General features: G+C 34.5%; 1 protein-coding gene across 1 annotated transcript; it reads right to left on the bottom strand.

Moving 5' to 3' along the window:
• Positions 1-3,585: 3,585 nt before the first annotated feature.
• Positions 3,586-19,262, bottom strand: LOC129951720 (protein 5NUC-like). The gene is made up of 7 exons (XM_056064022.1): positions 19,024-19,262; positions 13,826-14,063; positions 13,597-13,747; positions 13,287-13,543; positions 12,885-13,161; positions 4,786-5,086; positions 3,586-4,732 (listed from the first exon to the last, which is right to left on the bottom strand). The coding sequence occupies exons 2-7, from the start codon at positions 14,044-14,046 to the stop codon at positions 4,179-4,181; spliced, it is 1,761 nt and encodes a 586-aa protein (XP_055919997.1). The 5' UTR covers positions 14,047-14,063; positions 19,024-19,262; the 3' UTR covers positions 3,586-4,178.
• Between the last annotated feature and the right edge of the window lie 924 nt (positions 19,263-20,186).

The following is a 20,186-nucleotide window of genomic DNA, read 5'->3' as shown; positions in this document are numbered from 1 at the left end:
ATCTGTCAGTTTCTTGGGCTGCCTTGTCAGCGAAGAAGGCATCCAACCATTGCCATCTAAAGTTGATGCCATCATTTCCTACAAAAAGCCGTCAACAGTGCAAGAGCTACGAAGATTTTTGGGCATGCTTAACTTCTATAGACGTTTTATTCCCAAAGCTGCACAGATCCAAGCTCCTCTCCATGCATACCCTTGGGTCAATAAGAAGAATGACAAGACTGTTATCCATTGGACACCCGAACTGGAGAACGCATTTAAAGCTTGTAAGGAAGGTCTTGCCAATTCAACACTACTCGCACATCCAGATAATGATGCTCCTTTGTTAATCATGGTAGATGCATCCAGTACTGCTGCAGGCGCAGTAGTCCAACAGTTTGTCTCCAATGATTGGCAACCTCTTGGATTTTTTTCAAAGAAGTTTTCACCTTCACAAACCAAATACAGTGGTTATGACCGTGAGCTTTTGAGTGCTTATATGGCAATCAAGCATTTTCAACACATGATTGAAGGAAGACAGTTTGTGCTGTACACAGACCACAAACCGCTTATTTTCGCTTTTCAACAAAAACCTGAGAAATCAAGCCCACGTCAACTCAGACATTTGAGCTACATCGGACAGTTTACTACAGACATAAGGCATGTCAAAGGCAAAGATAACGTTGTGGCTGATGCTCTATCAAGATTAAATGCTATTTCCTCGCCATCTCCCATCGACTACGACGATTTGGCAAGTGAACAACAAACAGATGAAGAACTCAGACAACTCCTCAGTTCAACAACATCCTTACAACGGAAACAAATCACTCTGCCTAACACAAAGCACCAAATCTTTTGCGATATTTCGACAGGCAAGGCACGTCCATATGTCCCATTGAATCTGCGGCGCCAAGTTTTCGATGCGATTCACAACTTGTCACATTCAGGCGTTCAGAAAACTACGCAGATGCTCAAAAAACGTTACATTTGGCCAAACCTTAGGAAAGATTGTCGTAAATGGTAGCAAACATGTATCAGCTGCTAAAAGAGCAAAATCCAACGGCACATGCAATCTCCAACCGCCGAGTTGGACCTTTGCCATATTCAGATGGATACAAATATGCCCTTACCTGCATCGATCGTTTCACCAGATGGCCTGAAGTCATTCCACTCACAGACATCACCGCCGAAACAGTTGCGACAGCTTTTCTTTCTGGATGGATTTAAAGGTTCGGAATTACCAAAGAAATTGTGACGGACCAAGGAAGGCAATTTGAATCTTCTCTTTTCAACGAACTTGAAAAACTTCTGGGTATCAAGAGACACCGGTCATCGCCTTATCATCCACAGGCAAATGGAATGATAGAGCGATTCCACCGAACTTTGAAGACAGCTATCAAATGCCACGAAACACAAGATTGGGTAGCCAAACTCCCAATCGTTCTGCTTGGCCTAAGACTTGTCTATGGTACCTCATTAAGACTTCCATGCAATTTATTCACATCAGCTGATGCTACCTCCAGCCATGATTTCTTGAATAAAATCCGAGACACGATGCAAAATCTTCAACCAATCCTACCTGAACGCCATGGCTCTAACAAAACATTCATAGCCAAAAACCTTCAAAATTCAAGTCATGTTTTCCTTCGTAACGATGCAGTAAGAAAACCACTCCAGCAACCGTATGATGGTCCATACCTTGTTAAATCGAAGACGAGCAAATATTTCACACTTGAAATAAAAGGACGTCAAAAAAATATCTCTATCGATCGTCTCAAACCAGCGTTTCTTTTAAACGAAGAAGAAAAACAAACACAAGAAAGAAATACCACTCCAAATTTGTGATCCAATCCACCTCAAATGACAGCTCAAACCACAAAATATGGTAGACGTGTCCATATACCAGATAGATATCGTTGTCACTAGAGGGCGAGTACTGTGGCAATCAAAATTAAAATAATAATTTATATATTATAACTTAGTTTAAGAAAAACTCAGTATTCAAACATATTTGATATTGAATTTTGTTTGAATAATCAAACTTGTTTATAGAGTATAAACAAACTTTATTGTATAAATAGTGTTTCAAAAATAAATAAAAATCAGTTCTGACTTGAAAGTTAAAGCCAACACATCTAGTTTCATTTTAACTTTCTCTCAGGATTCTGCAAGTACTTAACAAATAAATAATTAAAAAAGCTGAATGAATAAACATAAACACTTGCTTCGGGCAAAATCGGGAGCCTGGTACATCAACTGGAGACTGGGTTGTTTGGCAGCGGTTGGAGAAGATGGAAACAAATGTTGGTGTCTACAGTATCATTTAGGTTGAACTACTTACTATAGAGCTTCTACGACATATTCGGAGCTAAATCCTGTAAGGAGTGGTTTATCAGGCTCCCCGTCCTTGGAGTTATACTAAGGATCTGGCTCTCCAGGATAGGGATTATTCCGTTGGAATGACTTCCTGATCAGGTAAAACATTTTTTTTTGGAAAGCTTTTGATACGGACGTATTTACTGATGATAAACCAATCAAAACGAAATTCGGATTTGTATGTTGAATGTTAGTTCCACTAGAAGCCGAACAATTACCGGCAGTTCCAAACTGCTGCAAAGCAGACAATACCGCTATCCAAGACGTGCGATAGGAAGAATCAGGTAAACGAAAATTAAAAGACTATTAAAAGACTACGTTATAGTACGATGACTGTTGACGGGTGCAAACGCAACTACCATTTGGGTGTCGATTTGTAATTGAAACTATACTCAGACAAAAAGTCTTGAGTTTCACACACTCAGCGCTTGCCCAAATAGAGGAGAAAGATGAAGGCATCAGAGTTATTCATCGAGCCCTTGGAAAAAACATATGAGCAGTGCCCTGGTAGATTTTAACGACAAGCGTTAAAAAGGAAGAGAACAAATCTTTAGTGGCAGAATGGGAAGGTACAGCCTGCACTACACAAACATAGATAGTGTGTGGAGGGGAAGATACCATGACGAACTGTACGGATTTACAGTCAAAAGAATCTAACGACTTCAATGGTTTTGTCATGTAAAGCGAATGGACATCAACACTCCAGACGAGAAGGTCTTCGAATCCAAGCCCGAGGAACGTCGCAGTAGAAGAGACCGTGACTCAGGTGGCACATGCAGGTGGAAGAGGACCTCAATCAACTTGTTGTGCTAAACTGGGGACAGGTTTTTGGTATCTAGGAACCAATATGGCATGTTGGTTGAGGCTCAGGTGTGTCCCGGACTGTGTTGGAACTTTAAGTAAGCGAGTAAATACTTATACAGGTCTGACTTATAATAGTTTATTTTTTTAGCAACTATAGTATAAAAAGTCTTTGCACCATTCATTGAATTTTGGCCTATAGATGACATTTCAGCATTTGTTTACCTCTGGTTTTCATACATTGGTCCTTTGTTGTCCCTTTTTGCAAATTCGTTACTTTTTGTCTTAAGGTTGGTGGGAAAGTATAATGCTACCAGGTCACCTTTTGCAGTTAAAATTTATTTCCAAATAATGTTAAGGTTAAAGTTTATTTGGATTTATCTCAAATTCAAAAAGTGTCAAATAAAATTAAAATGAGGTGCATACAAAGTGTTTGAATTTCAAGTTTAAATTATCAATTATATTTTGTTCAATATAATTGTTTTTTGTTATGTAAATTTAACTGTAATTTAACAAAGTTAATATTGTTAAAACTAAATTTCCTCTTATTTTTTAAAACTACCCCTGAAGAAGTCGAGAAATTATGATGGAACGCTGAAAAAAGTAGGGATTCAAATTTTATTAGAGTATAGTAGGACGTGGCCAATAAAAGTCCTTTTATCATACATTATTATGTAAGATCTTAATCCCCAATAAATAATGTTCCCACTTTTTCTACATTTCTGGTCATACAAGTACATACATTCCTTTTTAAAGATTTGTTCTTAGATGTTAATATCCTTTATTATTAAATAATACAGTGATTATAAAAAAAATTAAAGCAATAATTTACAATTAGTTAAAACCGTAACCTCGAATCTTTCGATACGTACGTATAAATTTCATCTTTACAATGATTCGTTTAGTGTTTAAAAAAAAAAGAAGTTTTACTCAATAATAATTAACATTTAACACATAAAATCTATCTATAAAACAAAGATGTTATGTAGATACTCAGAATATTAAATAACCACATTCTAAGTTAATTAGTTAATTAACTGTCTTAACACAAATGCTAACATTATTGTAAATAGAGATCCCTTTAAACTAAAGCCCGAGTTATGACCGACCCATGTTATCCGACCCTCGATTCCCGGATAAATTATTTTACGGGCCTTAACATATTCTGATAAAGTTTTACTATCAACAAATGGCAGTCTCTGATTTGAACCATTATTTTCATTCAATTTGTGCCCATCACCACCGTCCAATAAAAATTTACTTATTATTATGTTATACATTTTACCATCATCTAAATCAGAGTAACTAGGAACTTCGCATTCTGAACAAAGAACTTCTACGCTCTGGACACGCTTTCCAATCGGATTTGATATATTATAAACCACGCGAATACCCGAAACTTGGAGAAAACCTCCATTTGAATCTTTGTCGAATACCTCAGCTGAGTGTTCTAGAGCGTTACGTATAGTACTACCGGATACTTTAGTCATGTAAACATCATTTTTAAAAGGTAAGGCTGTAAGAACATCATTCTCGGTTATTGATCCATCAGATCGTTTCTCAATCGAACTGCGGATACCTAAAAATGGAGGACAAGACATAAATTGACATTATAAAAAATCAAATAATTACCTCCACCCTGAACAAAACCGATGGCGGCATCAGACCAAAACTTTCCACCTTCATCCTGAATGGTTCTGGCATATACCATACTATCAGCTATAAGATTTCCAAGATTACATTCTGCAACTCGGCATACTGAAGCGCGTCCTTCAAGTCGAACTTTTGTGTAACCAATTATATCGTTTTCAAGAGCTGTTATATTTGGCCGGTAAAGATTGAGCAAGTCAAGAATATCAGAATCTCTTGGAATTTCGGCATTTAAGAGAATGGGTTGCCCATCAAACTTGAGAAGATCTCCGTTCTTGTCAAACTAAAAAATAAACTCCATATTTTTAAATGCTTTTAATACACTTAGATACCTATATTATTCACTGCCAAAATATATGTAGTAACTTTAGTTTAATGAGAAAAATGTAGCCGTGCGAATGTGAACCAAAATCAATTAAATGACAGTGATGCACATTTCTTGCAATGATCCATTTGTTATCAGAATAGCTTTTTATTTAGGATATATTTAACCTCTTAATTACAATTTATTTTAATTGACTACACTGACCCATTTAGGATATCTATGCATTTAAATGTTTACCGTACATATGGGTTGTAAAGGGTGATTTTTTTGAGGTTAGGATTTTCATGCATTAGTATTTGACAGATCACGCGGGATTTCAGACATGGTGTCAAAGAGAAAGATGCTCAGTATGCTTTGACATTTCATCATAAATAGACTTACTAACGAGCAACGCTTGCAAATCATTGAATTTTATTACCAAAATCAGTGTTCGGTTCGAAATGTGTTTCGCGCTTTACGTCCGATTTATGGTCTACATAATCGACCAAGTGAGCAAACAATTAATGCGATTGTGACCAAGTTTCGCACTCAGTTTACTTTATTGGACATTAAACCAACCACACGAATGCGTACAGTGCGTACAGAAGAGAATATTGCGTCTGTTTCTGAGAGTGTTGCTGAAGACCGTGAAATGTCGATTCGTCGCCGTTCGCAGCAATTGGGTTTGTGTTATTCGACCACATGGAAGATTTTACGCAAAGATCTTGGTGTAAAACCGTATAAAATACAGCTCGTGCAAGAACTGAAGCCGAACGATCTGCCACAACGTCGAATTTTCAGTGAATGGGCCCTAGAAAAGTTGGCAGAAAATCCGCTTTTTTATCGACAAATTTTGTTCAGCGATGAGGCTCATTTCTGGTTGAATGGCTACGTAAATAAGCAAAATATGCGTATATATGTACATACATTTGTACCTTTGGTATACCTTTTTTTCGTCCACTATATCTAACGAGCCAGTAAAAAACCGACTTATAATTATTCAGTCGTTAACAGATTTTTGTTTTGGCTTGCGACTTATATTGAAGAAAAGGATTACAGTGTGAGGGTACGTGGTGACAATTCTTTGGATGGAATCAGACAGAACATCAAATTCGCAAAATAGTAATTGGATAATGAATACAATTATTACTCTGCAAAATTAAAAAAGTCAAAAGAGGCTGGCACACTGATTCTTTCCAATCCCGTCTATCGATTTGCTTAAAACTTTAACAAAATATTCATAACAATATTTTGGGTGATATAAATGATTTGAAGTCAATATATTTCTTTGATTACCTAGTTTTTGAGTCAAAAAACATTTTTTATAGGAGTTTTCTTTTGTTTATGCAGGTTATCGTGGTTTGTTAAAAAAGTTGTCACTTGAAATTTTCTAAAAAATTAACTGAAAATATATATGTACATACATACATATGTATTAAATAAGGAAATATATAAATATATATATAAACAACATCTATAGATGTGAGACAGAATGAAATCATTTTGAAGTCAATGTCTTCATTTATTTATGAGATATTGAGAATGAAACACATATTGTTACCAATTATTTATCGATTTTAATTTGTATGAACAAAATCTTATAAGAATTTTACTGAATGTCAAAAACAATATTTTCTTTCTCTTTTGTTTTTAGGTTTTTATTTTTTGTAAGAAAACTGTTTATTCGATTTTTCTAAATATTTGAATGAATGTTGATAACAATATAATCTATAAGATGAAATTAATTTAAAGCCAATATCTCAAATTATTGAGAAGATATTTGATTTGAAAATCAATTTTTAAAAAGTAAGTAATTTTTTTTAAGGGTTTTTATTTTTTTGAAAAAACTGTCAATTCAATTTTTCTAAAAATTTTACCAGATATCAATAACGTTATTCTTCCTTGAACAAAATTATATTCGAGGTGAGAATTTTTTTTTTTTGGTGGATTGAAAACACCATTAATTGATTTTTTTTAATTTTATTAGTTTGATATCACGCCACAATATATAACACATAAATTTAATTCAAGCCGTTAGCGTAACTGGTTCGTGACATATTTTGGATTAACACCCACTCAATTCTTTTGAGAGTCCTTTCTGCATTATTATCTACATTATATAACAACATCTATTTAAAGTCGATATCTCCACTGGTTCTTGAGACTTGAATGACAAAAAAAAAGCTTCCTGAACGTGTGACGCACTTGAAAAGTCGAGTAATGTCAACATTTTAAATTCCACAAAACGGATCGATTACAATAGCTTTCTACGGGAAACTTCCCACACGGTTCATTATCTGAAAAAGCATGAACAAATTTAAATGCGAAGTAAACAGAATAGGTGCCGCAACTATCTAAATCTTACGCCTAAATGTGAAATTTGTTCACATTTGCAGGCACAGCATATATCAGTTTGGTGCTGCCAAAAAATTAGCAAAATATGAACCCGATAGCAAACGCTGTTTTGTAAATTTGTCGAAATTTGTTGTTCTTCCATAAAATTGATTCACTTTCAAAAATTACCATAAGCTATCAGTATGAACCAGTTTCTTTAATAAATTTAGAATTTTTGAACACATTTTTTCAGAATCAAACTAACATTACGTTGCGCATATAAACAAGTTTTGCAAATAAACTTAAAACTATATATGTACCTATGTACATACGTATATCGTAACATAATTCAAAACCCGATTTTGGGTTTATTTTTAAATATAATTTAATAAAGAAAGCAACAAGGCATATCATAAAGCATACATTCTGTTCGATACTTTTGGAGATGAGATTGTTTTTTTTTTATATCTTAACAATAAATCTTACGGGTTAAACGTAACATACAAACAATAAAAACTTTTTTTTTCTAAATAAAAATTAAGTACATATATTAAGTTATTTTTATTAAAATTACAACAAATAATAATTATTAAGGAAACTTTTAAAAGTCCTATCGCTAGTTAAAAGCTTACTTACTTACTTACTTAAGGTGGCGCTACAGTCCGGGGCGGACCTGGGCCTCAACCAACAAGCGTCTCCAGCCAGCTCGGTCCCTAGCTAGCTGTCTCCAGTTTCGCACGCCAAGTTGGTTGAGGTCCTCTCCCACCTGGGTGCGCCACCTGAGTCGCGGTCTTCCTCTACTGCGCCGTCCCTCGGGATTGGATTCGAAGACCTTCCGGGCTGGAGCGTTGATGTCCATCCGCTCTACATGACCTAGCCATCTAAGCCGTTGGACTTTGATTCTGCTAACTAGGTCAGTGTCGCTGTACAGCCCGTACAGCTCGTCGTTATATCTTCTCCTCCATTCTCCATCTATGCGTACGGGACCAAAAATCGCCCGAAGAATTTTTCTCTCGAAGCATCCTAAGACGCTCTCATCTTTCTTTGACAGGATCCAGGCCTCAGCGCCATAAATGAGAACCGGGATGATGAGTGTCTTATAGATGGTGATTTTACATGCTCGAGAGAGGACTTTACTTCTCAATTGCCTTCTAAGTCCAAAGAAGCAGCGATTTGCAAGAGTTATTCTTCGTTTGATTTCAGCGCTGGTGTCGTTGTCTGCATTAATAGCGGTGCCTAGGTAGACAAAGTCCTTAACTACCTCAAAGTTATAGCCTGCCATGGTGACGTTTTGTCCAAGACGTCGTCGTTCAGTGTCCTTTTTTGATGACAGCATATACTTGGTCTTGCCCTCATTGACCACTAAACCCATCTTCTTCGCTTCCGTCGCAATGCTCAAAAACGCTCCACTGACATCACGCTTTGATCTTCCAATTATGTCAATATCATCTGCGTATCCGAGTAATTGGATGGATCTTTGGAAGATTGTGCCTCTAGTGTTGACGGTTGAGTTTTGCACAATTCTTTCCAGAACGATGTTGAAGAAGTCGCATGACAGTGCATCGCCTTGTCTAAAACCTTTTTTGACATCAAATGCATCGGTAAGATCTTTTCCGACCTTGATAGAGCAGCGTGCATTCTCCATCGTCATTCTGCACAAACGGATAAGTTTGACAGGGATGCCAAAACTAGACATTGCTCGGTAGAGCTCTTCCCTATAGATGCTGTCATACGCGGCTTTAAAATCGATAAAGAGATGGTGGGTATCGATTTGGAGCTCCTGGGTTTTTTCCAAGATCTGCCGTAGTGTGAATATTTGGTCGATAGTGGACTTTCCTGGTCTGAAGCCACACTGATAAGGACCAATCAGGTTGTTGACGAATGGCTTCAGACGTTCACATAATACGGCAGAGAGGATCTTATACGCAATGTTAAGAAGACTGATGCCTCTGTAGTTGGCGCAGTTAAGAGGGTCTCCTTTCTTATGTATCGGGCACACTATGCTGAGATTCCACTCATCGGGCATGCTTTCTTCCGACCAAATTTTGCAGATGAGTTGGTGCATGCTCCCTACCAAGTCATCGCCTGCTGCTTTGAATAGTTCGGCGGTGATGCCGTCAGCTCCAGCAGCTTTGTTTGACTTAAGTTTAGATATAGCTATCTTCACTTCGTCAAGGTCGGGTAGGCGGAATTGTTGATCTGCGTCGCCGAGGTTGAGTGGTTCTATCTCCCTTACAGCGGAATTCGGTTCGTCATCGCCGTTATATAATTTGGAGAAGTGATCTTTCCATATTCTCAGCATCGACTGTGGTTCTACTACGATGTTCCCTTGATCGTCTTTACAGGCTTCGGTTCGTGGCTGGTACCCTTGGGAGGTTTTTTTTACCTTTTGGTAAAATTTACGAACCTCATTCCTGTTGTGACATCCTTCTATCTCCTCGATCGCGCGCTTCTCATGCTCTCTTTTTTTCCGTCTAAGAAGCCGGTGTTCCTCTCTCCTCTTCTGCTCGTAGAGCTCGCGAGCAGCTCTCGTCCTTTTGTGCAGCGCCGTTTTGTATGCCTCTTGTTTCGCTGCGTGAGCTTGCTGGCATTCGTCGTCAAACCAGGGGTTTCGCTGTGGTGGCCGTGTGAAACCTAGCACTTCAGAGGCGGCATCTCTGATGGCTGCAAGGCAATGTTGCCACTGGTTTTCAATGCTTAATGCAGGAAGCATAGGACTCCTTAGGAGGTTATTAGAGACTCGATCGGAAAAGGACATGGCAGTCTCTTGCGATTGTAGCCGTCTAACGTCGAATCTTCTCACAGTACTTCCTTGTTTTGGCTTGGATCGTGATATCCGTAGCCGTACCTTGGCTACAACGAGGTAGTGGTCCGAGTCAATGTTGGCCTCTCGGAATGTTCGGATATCCTGGATACTGGAGAAGTGTCGTGCGTCGATCGCAATGTGGTCAATCTGGTTGACGGTTGATTGATCAGGAGATTTCCATGTCCCCTTGTGGATATTAAGATGCGTGAACTGCGTACTAGCTACCAGAACGTCTCGCCCCGCAGCGAAATCGACCAGCCTGAATCCGTTGTCGGAGGTAGTGTCGTGCAGGCTGTATCTCCCGATTATGCCACCAAAGATGTCTTCTCTTCCTAGCTTGGCATTAAAATCTCCTAAGACAATTTTAATGTCATAGCCAGGGCACTGCTCATATGTCTTGTCCAAGAGCTCGAAGAACGTATCTTTGGTGTCTTCATCTTTCTCCTCTGTTGGGGCATGCGCGCATATTAGGCTTATGTTGGCGAATTTAGCCTTGATGCGGATTGTCGTGATGCGCTCGCTCACACTGTTGAAACTCAAGACTTTTTGCCTGAGCCTAGTTCCAACAACAAATCCACACCCAAATAGACGCTGTCTTTGTTCTCGGTAGCAGTCGCCGTAATAGATATCGCAGTCTTTTAGTTTGCGTTTACCCGGTCCATCCCATCGCACTTCTTGGATGGCTGTAATATCTGCCTTGCAGCAGTTTAGGGCTTCCGCTAATTGTTCGGCTGCACGTGGTCTGTTAAGGGACCTAACATTCCACGTACATATCCGAAGTTCGTTGTCCTTATTTCGTTTGCGTGGGTTGTCAACAGTGAATCCGTCCGTATCCGAGGCTTGTTGTTGCTTCGAGACTATGATGTTTTTACGTGGCCAGGAAGTCACCCCGACGGCACAACCCCCAACCTGGAGGGCCAGATCCTTAGTATAACTCCAAGGAAGGGGAGCCGGATGAACCGCTCCTTATAGGCCTGGGCTCCGAATATGTCGAAGAAGCCCTATAAGTTAAAAGCTAATATGCATAATTTCTCTGTATACACCGACCATAGTGATAAGATATATCCACGAATACAAAAATTCAGCAGGATCAGCGCGAATGCTAAACCCACTGGCTTATTACGAAAAGTGTAGATATACGTAGAAAATTGGCTTTCAGCTCACGAATATTACGCTTTAAAAAATTAACAGCAATTAAAATATAACAGTAGAATTGGAAAAATAAAAAAAAATAAGAAAACGCACTGTATAAGATTAATTAAAAAGTCTTTGCAATAGGAAATTACTACTTACATACATATGTTATGCTTTTAGTAGTGACGTTGACTTGATTAGAACTCTATAACAGTAATACCAGTAACATTTATTGCATCTGTATTGTAGGACTCAACAAATGCAAACATTTAGGAATGTTATATAAGCTCAGCCTTTTGTATATGTCCTTTTCAAAAATAATTATAGAGAAAGAATTTGAAAATCAATTAATTCAAAATCTTCAAATAAGGCAAGCCGAGGATAATCAATAATTCATTCACAAAACCATTAGCACAAAAAAGCTTAAAAATAGCAAAAACCTTAACTGACTGACTAAATCGATTTAGTAAAATGTTAAAACAATTTTTAGCAATTTAATAGGCTTGAAAGATGATTTATGTACCTATTTTATCCAATTTTAACATCTTACTATGTCTTAACTATTTGATATAGTTAAAATCACGGAACGGTTTCTTTAAATTTTAGCAATTTGGTAAATCTATAGGACATTTGCGTAATTATTCTTATAAGAGCAGTGGATGGAATGGTCCAATCAACAGTTGGTAATTCCAATTAATAGGTCTGTTCAAGCGTATCTTCTTTGTTTATTTTCAAGTACTGTCACTTTTTAGCAACGGGAAAAGAACGTTTAAAATTTTGGAGTAAATTGTTACACCCTACACAATAGGTTTTTGCGCAATTGTTTTTATTTACTTTCAACGACGATTTTAGTAATGAAAATTAAAATGAAAGGCGATGAGACTTGAAGTACAAAAGAAGGGAATACATCGTATGCTTATGATTTGCAATTATTGAAGTAACACTACTTAAATTATAATTGTAAGCATTGTAAACCTACCAAAATGAATTAATAAATACAATATAATACAATACTAGAAATATACAGTTAAAAATGGAGCCAATACTGTACACAAAAATAAACTGAGTCAAGGTCTAAATTTACTATTGTTTGATATTAATTTATTTTAAACAGGGAGTGATGTCGAAACAATTCTTGATAATGATTGATATTTTCCATTACATTATTACTGAAATAAATTTAAATCCATTAAATTGGTCGGTTACTAATTTACGTAAATTAAATTTATTGGTTTCCAAGAACTCGGACAGTAAATTCAAAACAATTACCATTCAATGGGGATTTATATAATTTATATTTTAATTGGAATTTATTAAATGTGCTGCAACACTTAGCTTGCAGAAATTAAATAAAACCTGTAACTTTAAAATTCAACTCAATTTCTTCTTTGATAATGGTAAACTTTGACAACATTTTTTGGTACATATGTACAAACTTTTTCTAAGTCAATCAAGTTTGCTAAATGATAAATGACATTCATAAAATCATGTGAAGTTCTTTACCTGAACATGTAATTTTCCAAGATACTTGGTGTAAGCGTAAGCCTGTACAACTGGAACTTTTTTCCCACTAGATTGGGTTACAACTTGCGGGTATGGTCCTTCAGGTCTTTCGTAATCTGGTTGATTACCGTTGTATAAAAATGTATTGGTATGCCCCCCAATAACAATATCGACTTCATGACATTTTGCAGCAATTTCCTGGTCCTTTTGGTAGCCAGAATGACCAAGTGCTATAATAATTTTGATGCCCTGAGATTTCAAGTTTGCTGCTTCTTCACTGTTGTGAAATTATTTATCCATTATTGTTTTATTATAAGTCAGTTAAATAGAAACATATACGAGTATGTATTTATATGAATATGGGTATAAATTTAATTGATCCCAATCAATAACATTACTCACTTAATACTTTTTATTTCGTCTTTGAACTCCACATTGTTGTTTAGAGTTAGAAATTTTGTTTCAGGTGTAACATAACCAATGACACCTACTTTGACTCCCGACACTTCTAGAATTGTAGATTTCATTAGCATTTTCGCTTTCAGCATTTCTGGTTCCTTTGATAAATCCAAATTTGCTGCTAATATAGGAAATTTGGCTTTATATAAAAATGGAATCAATCCAGAAACCCCTTCATCGAATTCGTGATTTCCCAAAGACTGTAAGGCACGGACTTTATATTTTGATTAAATTCTCTTATGCATTATCTTACAATCGCATCTGGTGAGAGTTTATTCAAAAATGTTGTTGTAATATTGTCCTTGAATATAGTAAACCATGGAGTCCCAGTGTAGGTGTCTCCAGCGTTTAAATAAAGTACTTCTAGTCCACCTGATTTTGCTTCTTTTCTGAATTTTCGGATTCTTATTTAAGAAAAAGAAGATATTTTTAAATTTCAAAACCAAGGCAAGAGAATGTTTTAATAAGAATATTTAACGTACTCGTGGGCAGTCCTGGAAAAGCCACCATAACATTTGTTGGTATTCTCAGCCTCTTGCGAACATTTTCCTCCGCTGACACTGGTCTGTTCAAAACGAGCGTGCATATCATTGTTGTGTAATATTAGAAATTCTATTGAATTTGATTTCGATAAGGGATTAGAAACGCACGATTTTAATGTGATGGCTAATACGACCAACGGAAAAATAAATTGTTTCTTCATGGTAAGTCGATGCAGTTCTGTAAAAAAAATTAATTTTGTTTATATTATAAAACATGACAGAAATTATCAAGTTTGCTTTGCATGTAAGTATTATTTTGAAATACCTATTTTTTGGACCCAGCTGCGGGTTTTTGGTATAAGCTGTGGGGTTCACCTTTTAATGTCGTTTTATTTTTCTCGATCTTTTAAAAACCAAGGTATTAGGGCGTTAGTTAGATCTTATTTAAACTCGTCAAATAAAATTTTAATTGCACATTTGGTAGTGTTTGTAATTATAACTGTTCATAACAGACAGACATACAAATATTGAAAAAACAATATTAGAATTACTTTATATACCTTTTCAGAGAACAACAAGTGGTATTCTGGTAAACACGTGAATTAAGGAAACTTTGAACTAAAGCTTATTTTTAAAAAAAAAATGTCTCTATATCTATATTCGAATGAAAAGCATCTTGTCAAGAGAAAGCAAAAATTTAGTTTCTCAAAAATTAATTAAATCAGTGTATTCAAAGATAAAATTAATAGTTAAAAATCGGTTTTTTGAAACTCTTTCAACACTTTTAGACTTTTAAGGAAATTAAAAAAAATATGCACCTATTTAGAGTTTTCAGATTTCAGATTAGATTTTCATAACTCACACAAAACTTAGGGAGCGAGATAGAAACATTGATTTTGTTTTGTTTATATTGAAATATTTCAACGCTTGAACTAGTCTTAAGTTTATAATTGAAAATGAAGAAAGTAGCAAAAAACTAGTTATTTTTCAAAACAAATATAGCTTGAGAATCTCATGAATAACGAAACAAACATTTGAAGCAAAAAAGTTGAAAGATAGCATGCTGTAATACAGAAAAGAGAAGCGTTTGCCCTATGAAGTGAACATGGTGCATGTCTTCCAAAATACCGGGAATGGTGATGATGTCAATACGATTATGTACAAATGGGATCTTTGCAACTTTCCCTAATCACTTCAATTTTAAATTAGTCTTCATTATACCTCAATCGGTAAAAATTCATCTCTTTGCTTTTTGGAAAAACTATTTAGAAAACCTCTTAACTTATCCAAGGCGGCTTCTTTCCTTACTTGTGATGACAATGATGTGGGAGTTAAATGAAAGCTAGACATCAAATAAGACAACAAGATCATCAAATGTGTTCATGCAACCAAGTAAGCATTCATCGATAAAAAACATAGGAACTATGTACATATAGGGGGCATGTGCAGTGCATATATGTATAAGCAAGTGTTGCATTGGTACAAAATTTCGAATGCGATGGTACGGAAATCTAAAACAGTGTCTCCGGCGAATTTTATCAATCGCGTCTGATTCGTTATTTTTGATTAGCTGACCAAAAAGATTGATTGATTACAATCACAAAGCCACAGCACTAAACATTTTTGTATATAATAGATAATTGAAAACATGCTTTTCCAAAAATATAAGTCTATCCAAAAGTGTATTTGGCAGATCATTGAAAAAAACCACAGCTGAATAGACTACCACCAATTTTTTGAAATAAATTGAAAAGAATATTCATCAAATGTTTCTGATTGACGTCTAAATGTTTGGTTTGTTGCATGATTTTGGATTATTCTGGTATATAAAGAAAGGCTTCGCTTAACACAAGGCTTGTTCAAAATTTGAATTCCAGTTCTACTGGCTAGGAAAGAAAGTTGAGTGTTAATGTTTCCTGAGAAAAACATAGAGAAATCTACAACTGCATGGTAAATAAAAGAAATAAACACAAAAATAGTCTAGATATCCAATATCTACATATATCTCTGAGGCTTTTAAATAATTAATCTTTGGAGTTATAATGAATTCTTCTCAACAAGCTATAACAAATCGACAATTTGAAATTAATCACACCAAAAACGTACATTTCAAAAACTTAACCAATTACTTTTGTAAACAAAAACATACAGTTATAAGTCCGCCGTTCAAAAAAAAAATGAGATCTAAAATATAGGATATTCTTAATTTTCGAAAGTGATGTACTATACATTTTTGTGTATGATATCCAAGTGAGTGGTAATAATGACAGATGTTTACTCCCTTAAATTCAATGAACATAAACACAAAATAAACCTAATTTTGTCTAGCTTTGAAGATTTGTATAAGAAAAAGTGCACGGCTCCCGGCTTCGTAAGCTGCTTAGTCAACACTCAATCCTCAGCGACGATAGAAAAAGTTTTTAAAAGATGATTTTATAGCTTTAGTGTTTAATCAACTTCAAAATTAAAAAATTTACGAACGGTTTTTATTTTTTCTTGTTAACTTAAGTTTGTTAAAATTCGAATTATCTATATATGTATGTATTTACATATAATAAAATGTAGACTTCTATTGTGCTGATTAAAAACCAAATCCATTGTAGGTATGTACAACGTACGGTACATATGTACTGTACATATACTTTTAAAATGTAGAATAAACCGATTAAAAACTGCTTTGGGTATGTATGTAAAAGCCGTAAATATTTTATGCGAATGATAAAGAAAGTATATTTGTGGTCTTTTAAAAAAATTACTTGTAGCGATATTTATAAATATTTCCAAAAAAGTAATATTTTGTTGACATTGAAATGTAGATAATACTAATTTGGGAAAAATTTTATGGTGAACTGAATTTGTGGGATACCTACAAAAGATTTAAGTCGTTTAAGTTTCTGGTACGAAAATAGGAAACAAAATGGAGGGTTTTTATTAAATTATTATTATTATTAAATTATTATAATTAGTTAAATGTATGAACTTTGTTATAAAATAACCGATGCCTGCCTCCTGAAATAAATTAAACAACAATAATTGCACATTTAAAATTCCTTACATTTTGATTATAAGGAATGCTGGATTGAAACCACTTTCAAAAACATCATCGCTTAAAACAACATTCCAAACTACTTGGTAGTTTACTCGGCAATTAAAGCAATCGATTAAATTAAATAAAAAAAGTTTTCTTTTAAACTCAGAAAAATTGGATATTAATTTGAATTACTTATTTAAGTTAATTTTAAATCATTATCGATTGATATGTGTACCTACATATGTATGTATATGTTATTCGTATTGAGTAAAAATCAAGGAGCATCTTTATAATTATCGAATTGGTATTATTATTATAATTCTGAAAGTCTAACGATTTATCATTTTGTCGTTATATTTGAATGTTGGGTTTAAAGCCCGACGCCCAACTGATATTTTATTTTCCACGCAACCTACCCATCGCATAAGATTAACGATGCGATTATTTTGTTTAAATTTTATTGTCTCTTTAATAAGCCATAACAGTTTGTTTTATTATCAAATGCAGTATAGTACAATGGCACCATATTAAAATGCTTTTTATATAAAACCGAGAATTGCAGATGCCCCTACTATTTCTAATTGTGTAAAATAAATAAGAAGATTAAAAGAAAAATGTGCCATTACTTTCTTTTCTAATATTTAGAAATAAAAACAAGCTTTTCTTTTCCGCATTTTTTATTTTCAATTGTGATAATTTTGAATGAAATATTTAACAAAACAAATGTATGGGATCATATCACTCCTGGTTTCAATCAATTTAAGAACTTGATTTGGCATACTCTATACCAGTTTTTTTTTTAATATAGAACTGTACAACGAGTTCCATTCGGCCATAATTGCCTATTGGAGCTCTGCAACACTACCATACTGCTTATTTTGAGCATAAATTCTTCTTTTCGGAATTCCCCAAGGATTTTAAGAATTGTATTTACTGTTTTCCAGTTCCAAGTTTTGACGAGCAAATTCTAACCTTTTAATTTTTTGAGCTGTTGTCAGGTTTTGAGTTGATTGCATTTTTGCCTGAATAATCACTTTAAAACCTTAACAATAGCTTGTTTTAAATTTTGCGCCATTGTCTTCAAGAAGTGCTATCAGAGCTGAATTTTAACAAACTTAATATTCTTTATCGGTAAGAAAATGCGAAAAAGTACCTCTTTTATACACTTAACACTTTCACTTTCAAAGGAACCCTAAACCTTTAATCTAGAAAACCGAAATCTCCAAAGAAAATAATATTAATTATTTACTTGGAGATTTATTTCATGTACATAGGTTTTCCCTTTGGAGATAATGGCAAATTGTATTCGCGTTTTTGAGAATTTTGTTTGCACCATAACAAAGTTTTGAAGAAAACTAGACTCATGCTAGTTGCTTTTATATATTGCCTGCAGAAAATATTAAAACCAAACATAAAATAATACCTAATCAATTTCACGAGGGATCGAGTAACCGCACGTTTTAATTTTTTTTTTATATTTAAATTTGTTTACTTGATTTAAGACATAAGATATTTTTGTTTGTTTTTAAGTAAGTAAATTATAATGTGCTGCAAAAATAATTCCAAAGATTATAGAATTAAAAATAATAAACTCAAATGTAAATAATCAATTTGGAATTAACATTTTAAATTCAATTTACATTAACACATCGGCTAAAATTATTGCTTATTGTTGTTAGCTCCAACTCCATTTTAGATACGTTTAAATTCCACTCAAATAACACACATAAAATAAATTCTTTAAGTCAATTAAGATGATAATTCACCTTGAAATTGGCCATAGCACAGTGCAGTAATATATTAACTTTAACAAAATAGATTTATACACGTAAGCGTCATATCTTTGTTGAAATTACTAAAGGATTGGCATTAAGATTAACAAGCTGTTTAATAATATAATACAATAACGATAGATGTTTTTTCATGACACTGATAGCAAGAAAATAAATTAACTTTTTCTAAATGAATTATTTGTATTTGAATTATTCAAACTTCTTTAAATTTGTCTAGGTGGTAATAATGACACTTTATACACAAAATTATGTAAATAGACCTATACGTATATACATATACCGGAAGAATGATTTTGGTTCGTGTGTCGCATACAATTTGAGTTGCAATTATTATTTACACTCTTATATTGGCCATCGATCAACTATGTACTTACGTTTTGGTTAGGAGAGATGTTTTATTTGCCTTTTGTACAAATGGTTGGTCTACTTTAAGTTGCACGATTTTTCAACTCTAACCGCTTGCTATTATATGTTTATCGCCCTTAACACATGATCTACACCGAGAAACAAGAAGATAAACAAAAGTTCACAAATGCTTTTCTACGGATGGCAGCGATAAACAGCGGCGGCGATACTGCTTCGACAAAGTAAACCTAAACACTGATCGACTCTCTCGAATGTATGACTAAGATTAAAGGCCATTCTGTTTCTTAATATTCTGATGAGAATTATATTCGCCGTGGATTTTTCGATTCATAGCATTAAGTAAGTTAACTGTTAGAATATTATCTTGGCTAAAGTTTCTAGAGAGAGAGAGAGAGTGGGTGCAGGGGAGAGATCGCTGTTGAGTGCTTCCTGCCTTAAGTTTACTTAAGTTTATGATGCCAATGCCAACAGATAAGTTTTATAGGCAGATTTGGCTTTTATTGATTTGATAAGATATAGTAAATAAGTACGAGTAAGTACCGCAGCGAATTACTTTAAACTCAATTAAAGAAACACGCTCGGCATGGCAGATAAAATATTAATTTATTTAATAATCCAAAATTCTTGCTGAAATTATTCAGAATTAAGAATTATGTTTTCAGTCACCTTTGGTTTTAGTATCGATCAAAGTGACAGTTTGTTTAGAAAGGGGTTTAATCAATACTATGACATCCTTACAGCTTTAGAAAAACGATGGTGCCAGCTGATTAGCTGATTACCTTTATCTACGATTGAGGTAATTATGGATTTCTTTACTGAAATGTATGTAACACACTCACATTATGGTTATACATATAATACGAACAAAATAGCCTCATTCGATAACTGTGGACTCAAGCCATAAAAATAATAGTAATGTCTCCCTGATATCTACGGGCATGCCTTCCACAGTTTTGGAAATTTAATTGTTTTTAAATTATATTAGATATAATTTTTCATTTCTGACCAAGAACAAAAACATCTTGCTTAGTTGTTTTAGCGTTTAACTGATTGTTATTCAAGATATTTACAAATATTTAATATAAAATCGAATCACTAGAAGTAAAGTATGGAATGCTACATTAAAATAGCGATACAGTCAATTACAATTATTAAATGTTATAAATTTCAT

The sequence above is a fragment of the Eupeodes corollae genome, chromosome 3 (genome assembly GCF_945859685.1).
Source record: "Eupeodes corollae chromosome 3, idEupCoro1.1, whole genome shotgun sequence".
Taxonomy (NCBI): Eukaryota; Metazoa; Arthropoda; class Insecta; order Diptera; family Syrphidae; genus Eupeodes; species Eupeodes corollae.
Note: the sequence above shows the minus strand (reverse complement) of the source record. Positions and strands in the feature narration are given on the sequence as shown.

Coding starts and splice junctions, on each gene's coding strand:
- LOC129951720 (XM_056064022.1), bottom strand. CDS start 14,046: ATGAAGAAACAATTTATTTTTCCGTTGGTCGTATTAGCCATCACATTA. Junction 13,544..13,596: donor AACTCTCACCAGATGCGATT/GTAAGATAATGC, acceptor CGTGCCTTACAG/TCTTTGGGAAATCACGAATT. Junction 5,087..12,884: donor TTGGAAAATTACATGTTCAG/GTAAAGAACTTC, acceptor TTTATTTTTTAG/TTTGACAAGAACGGAGATCT.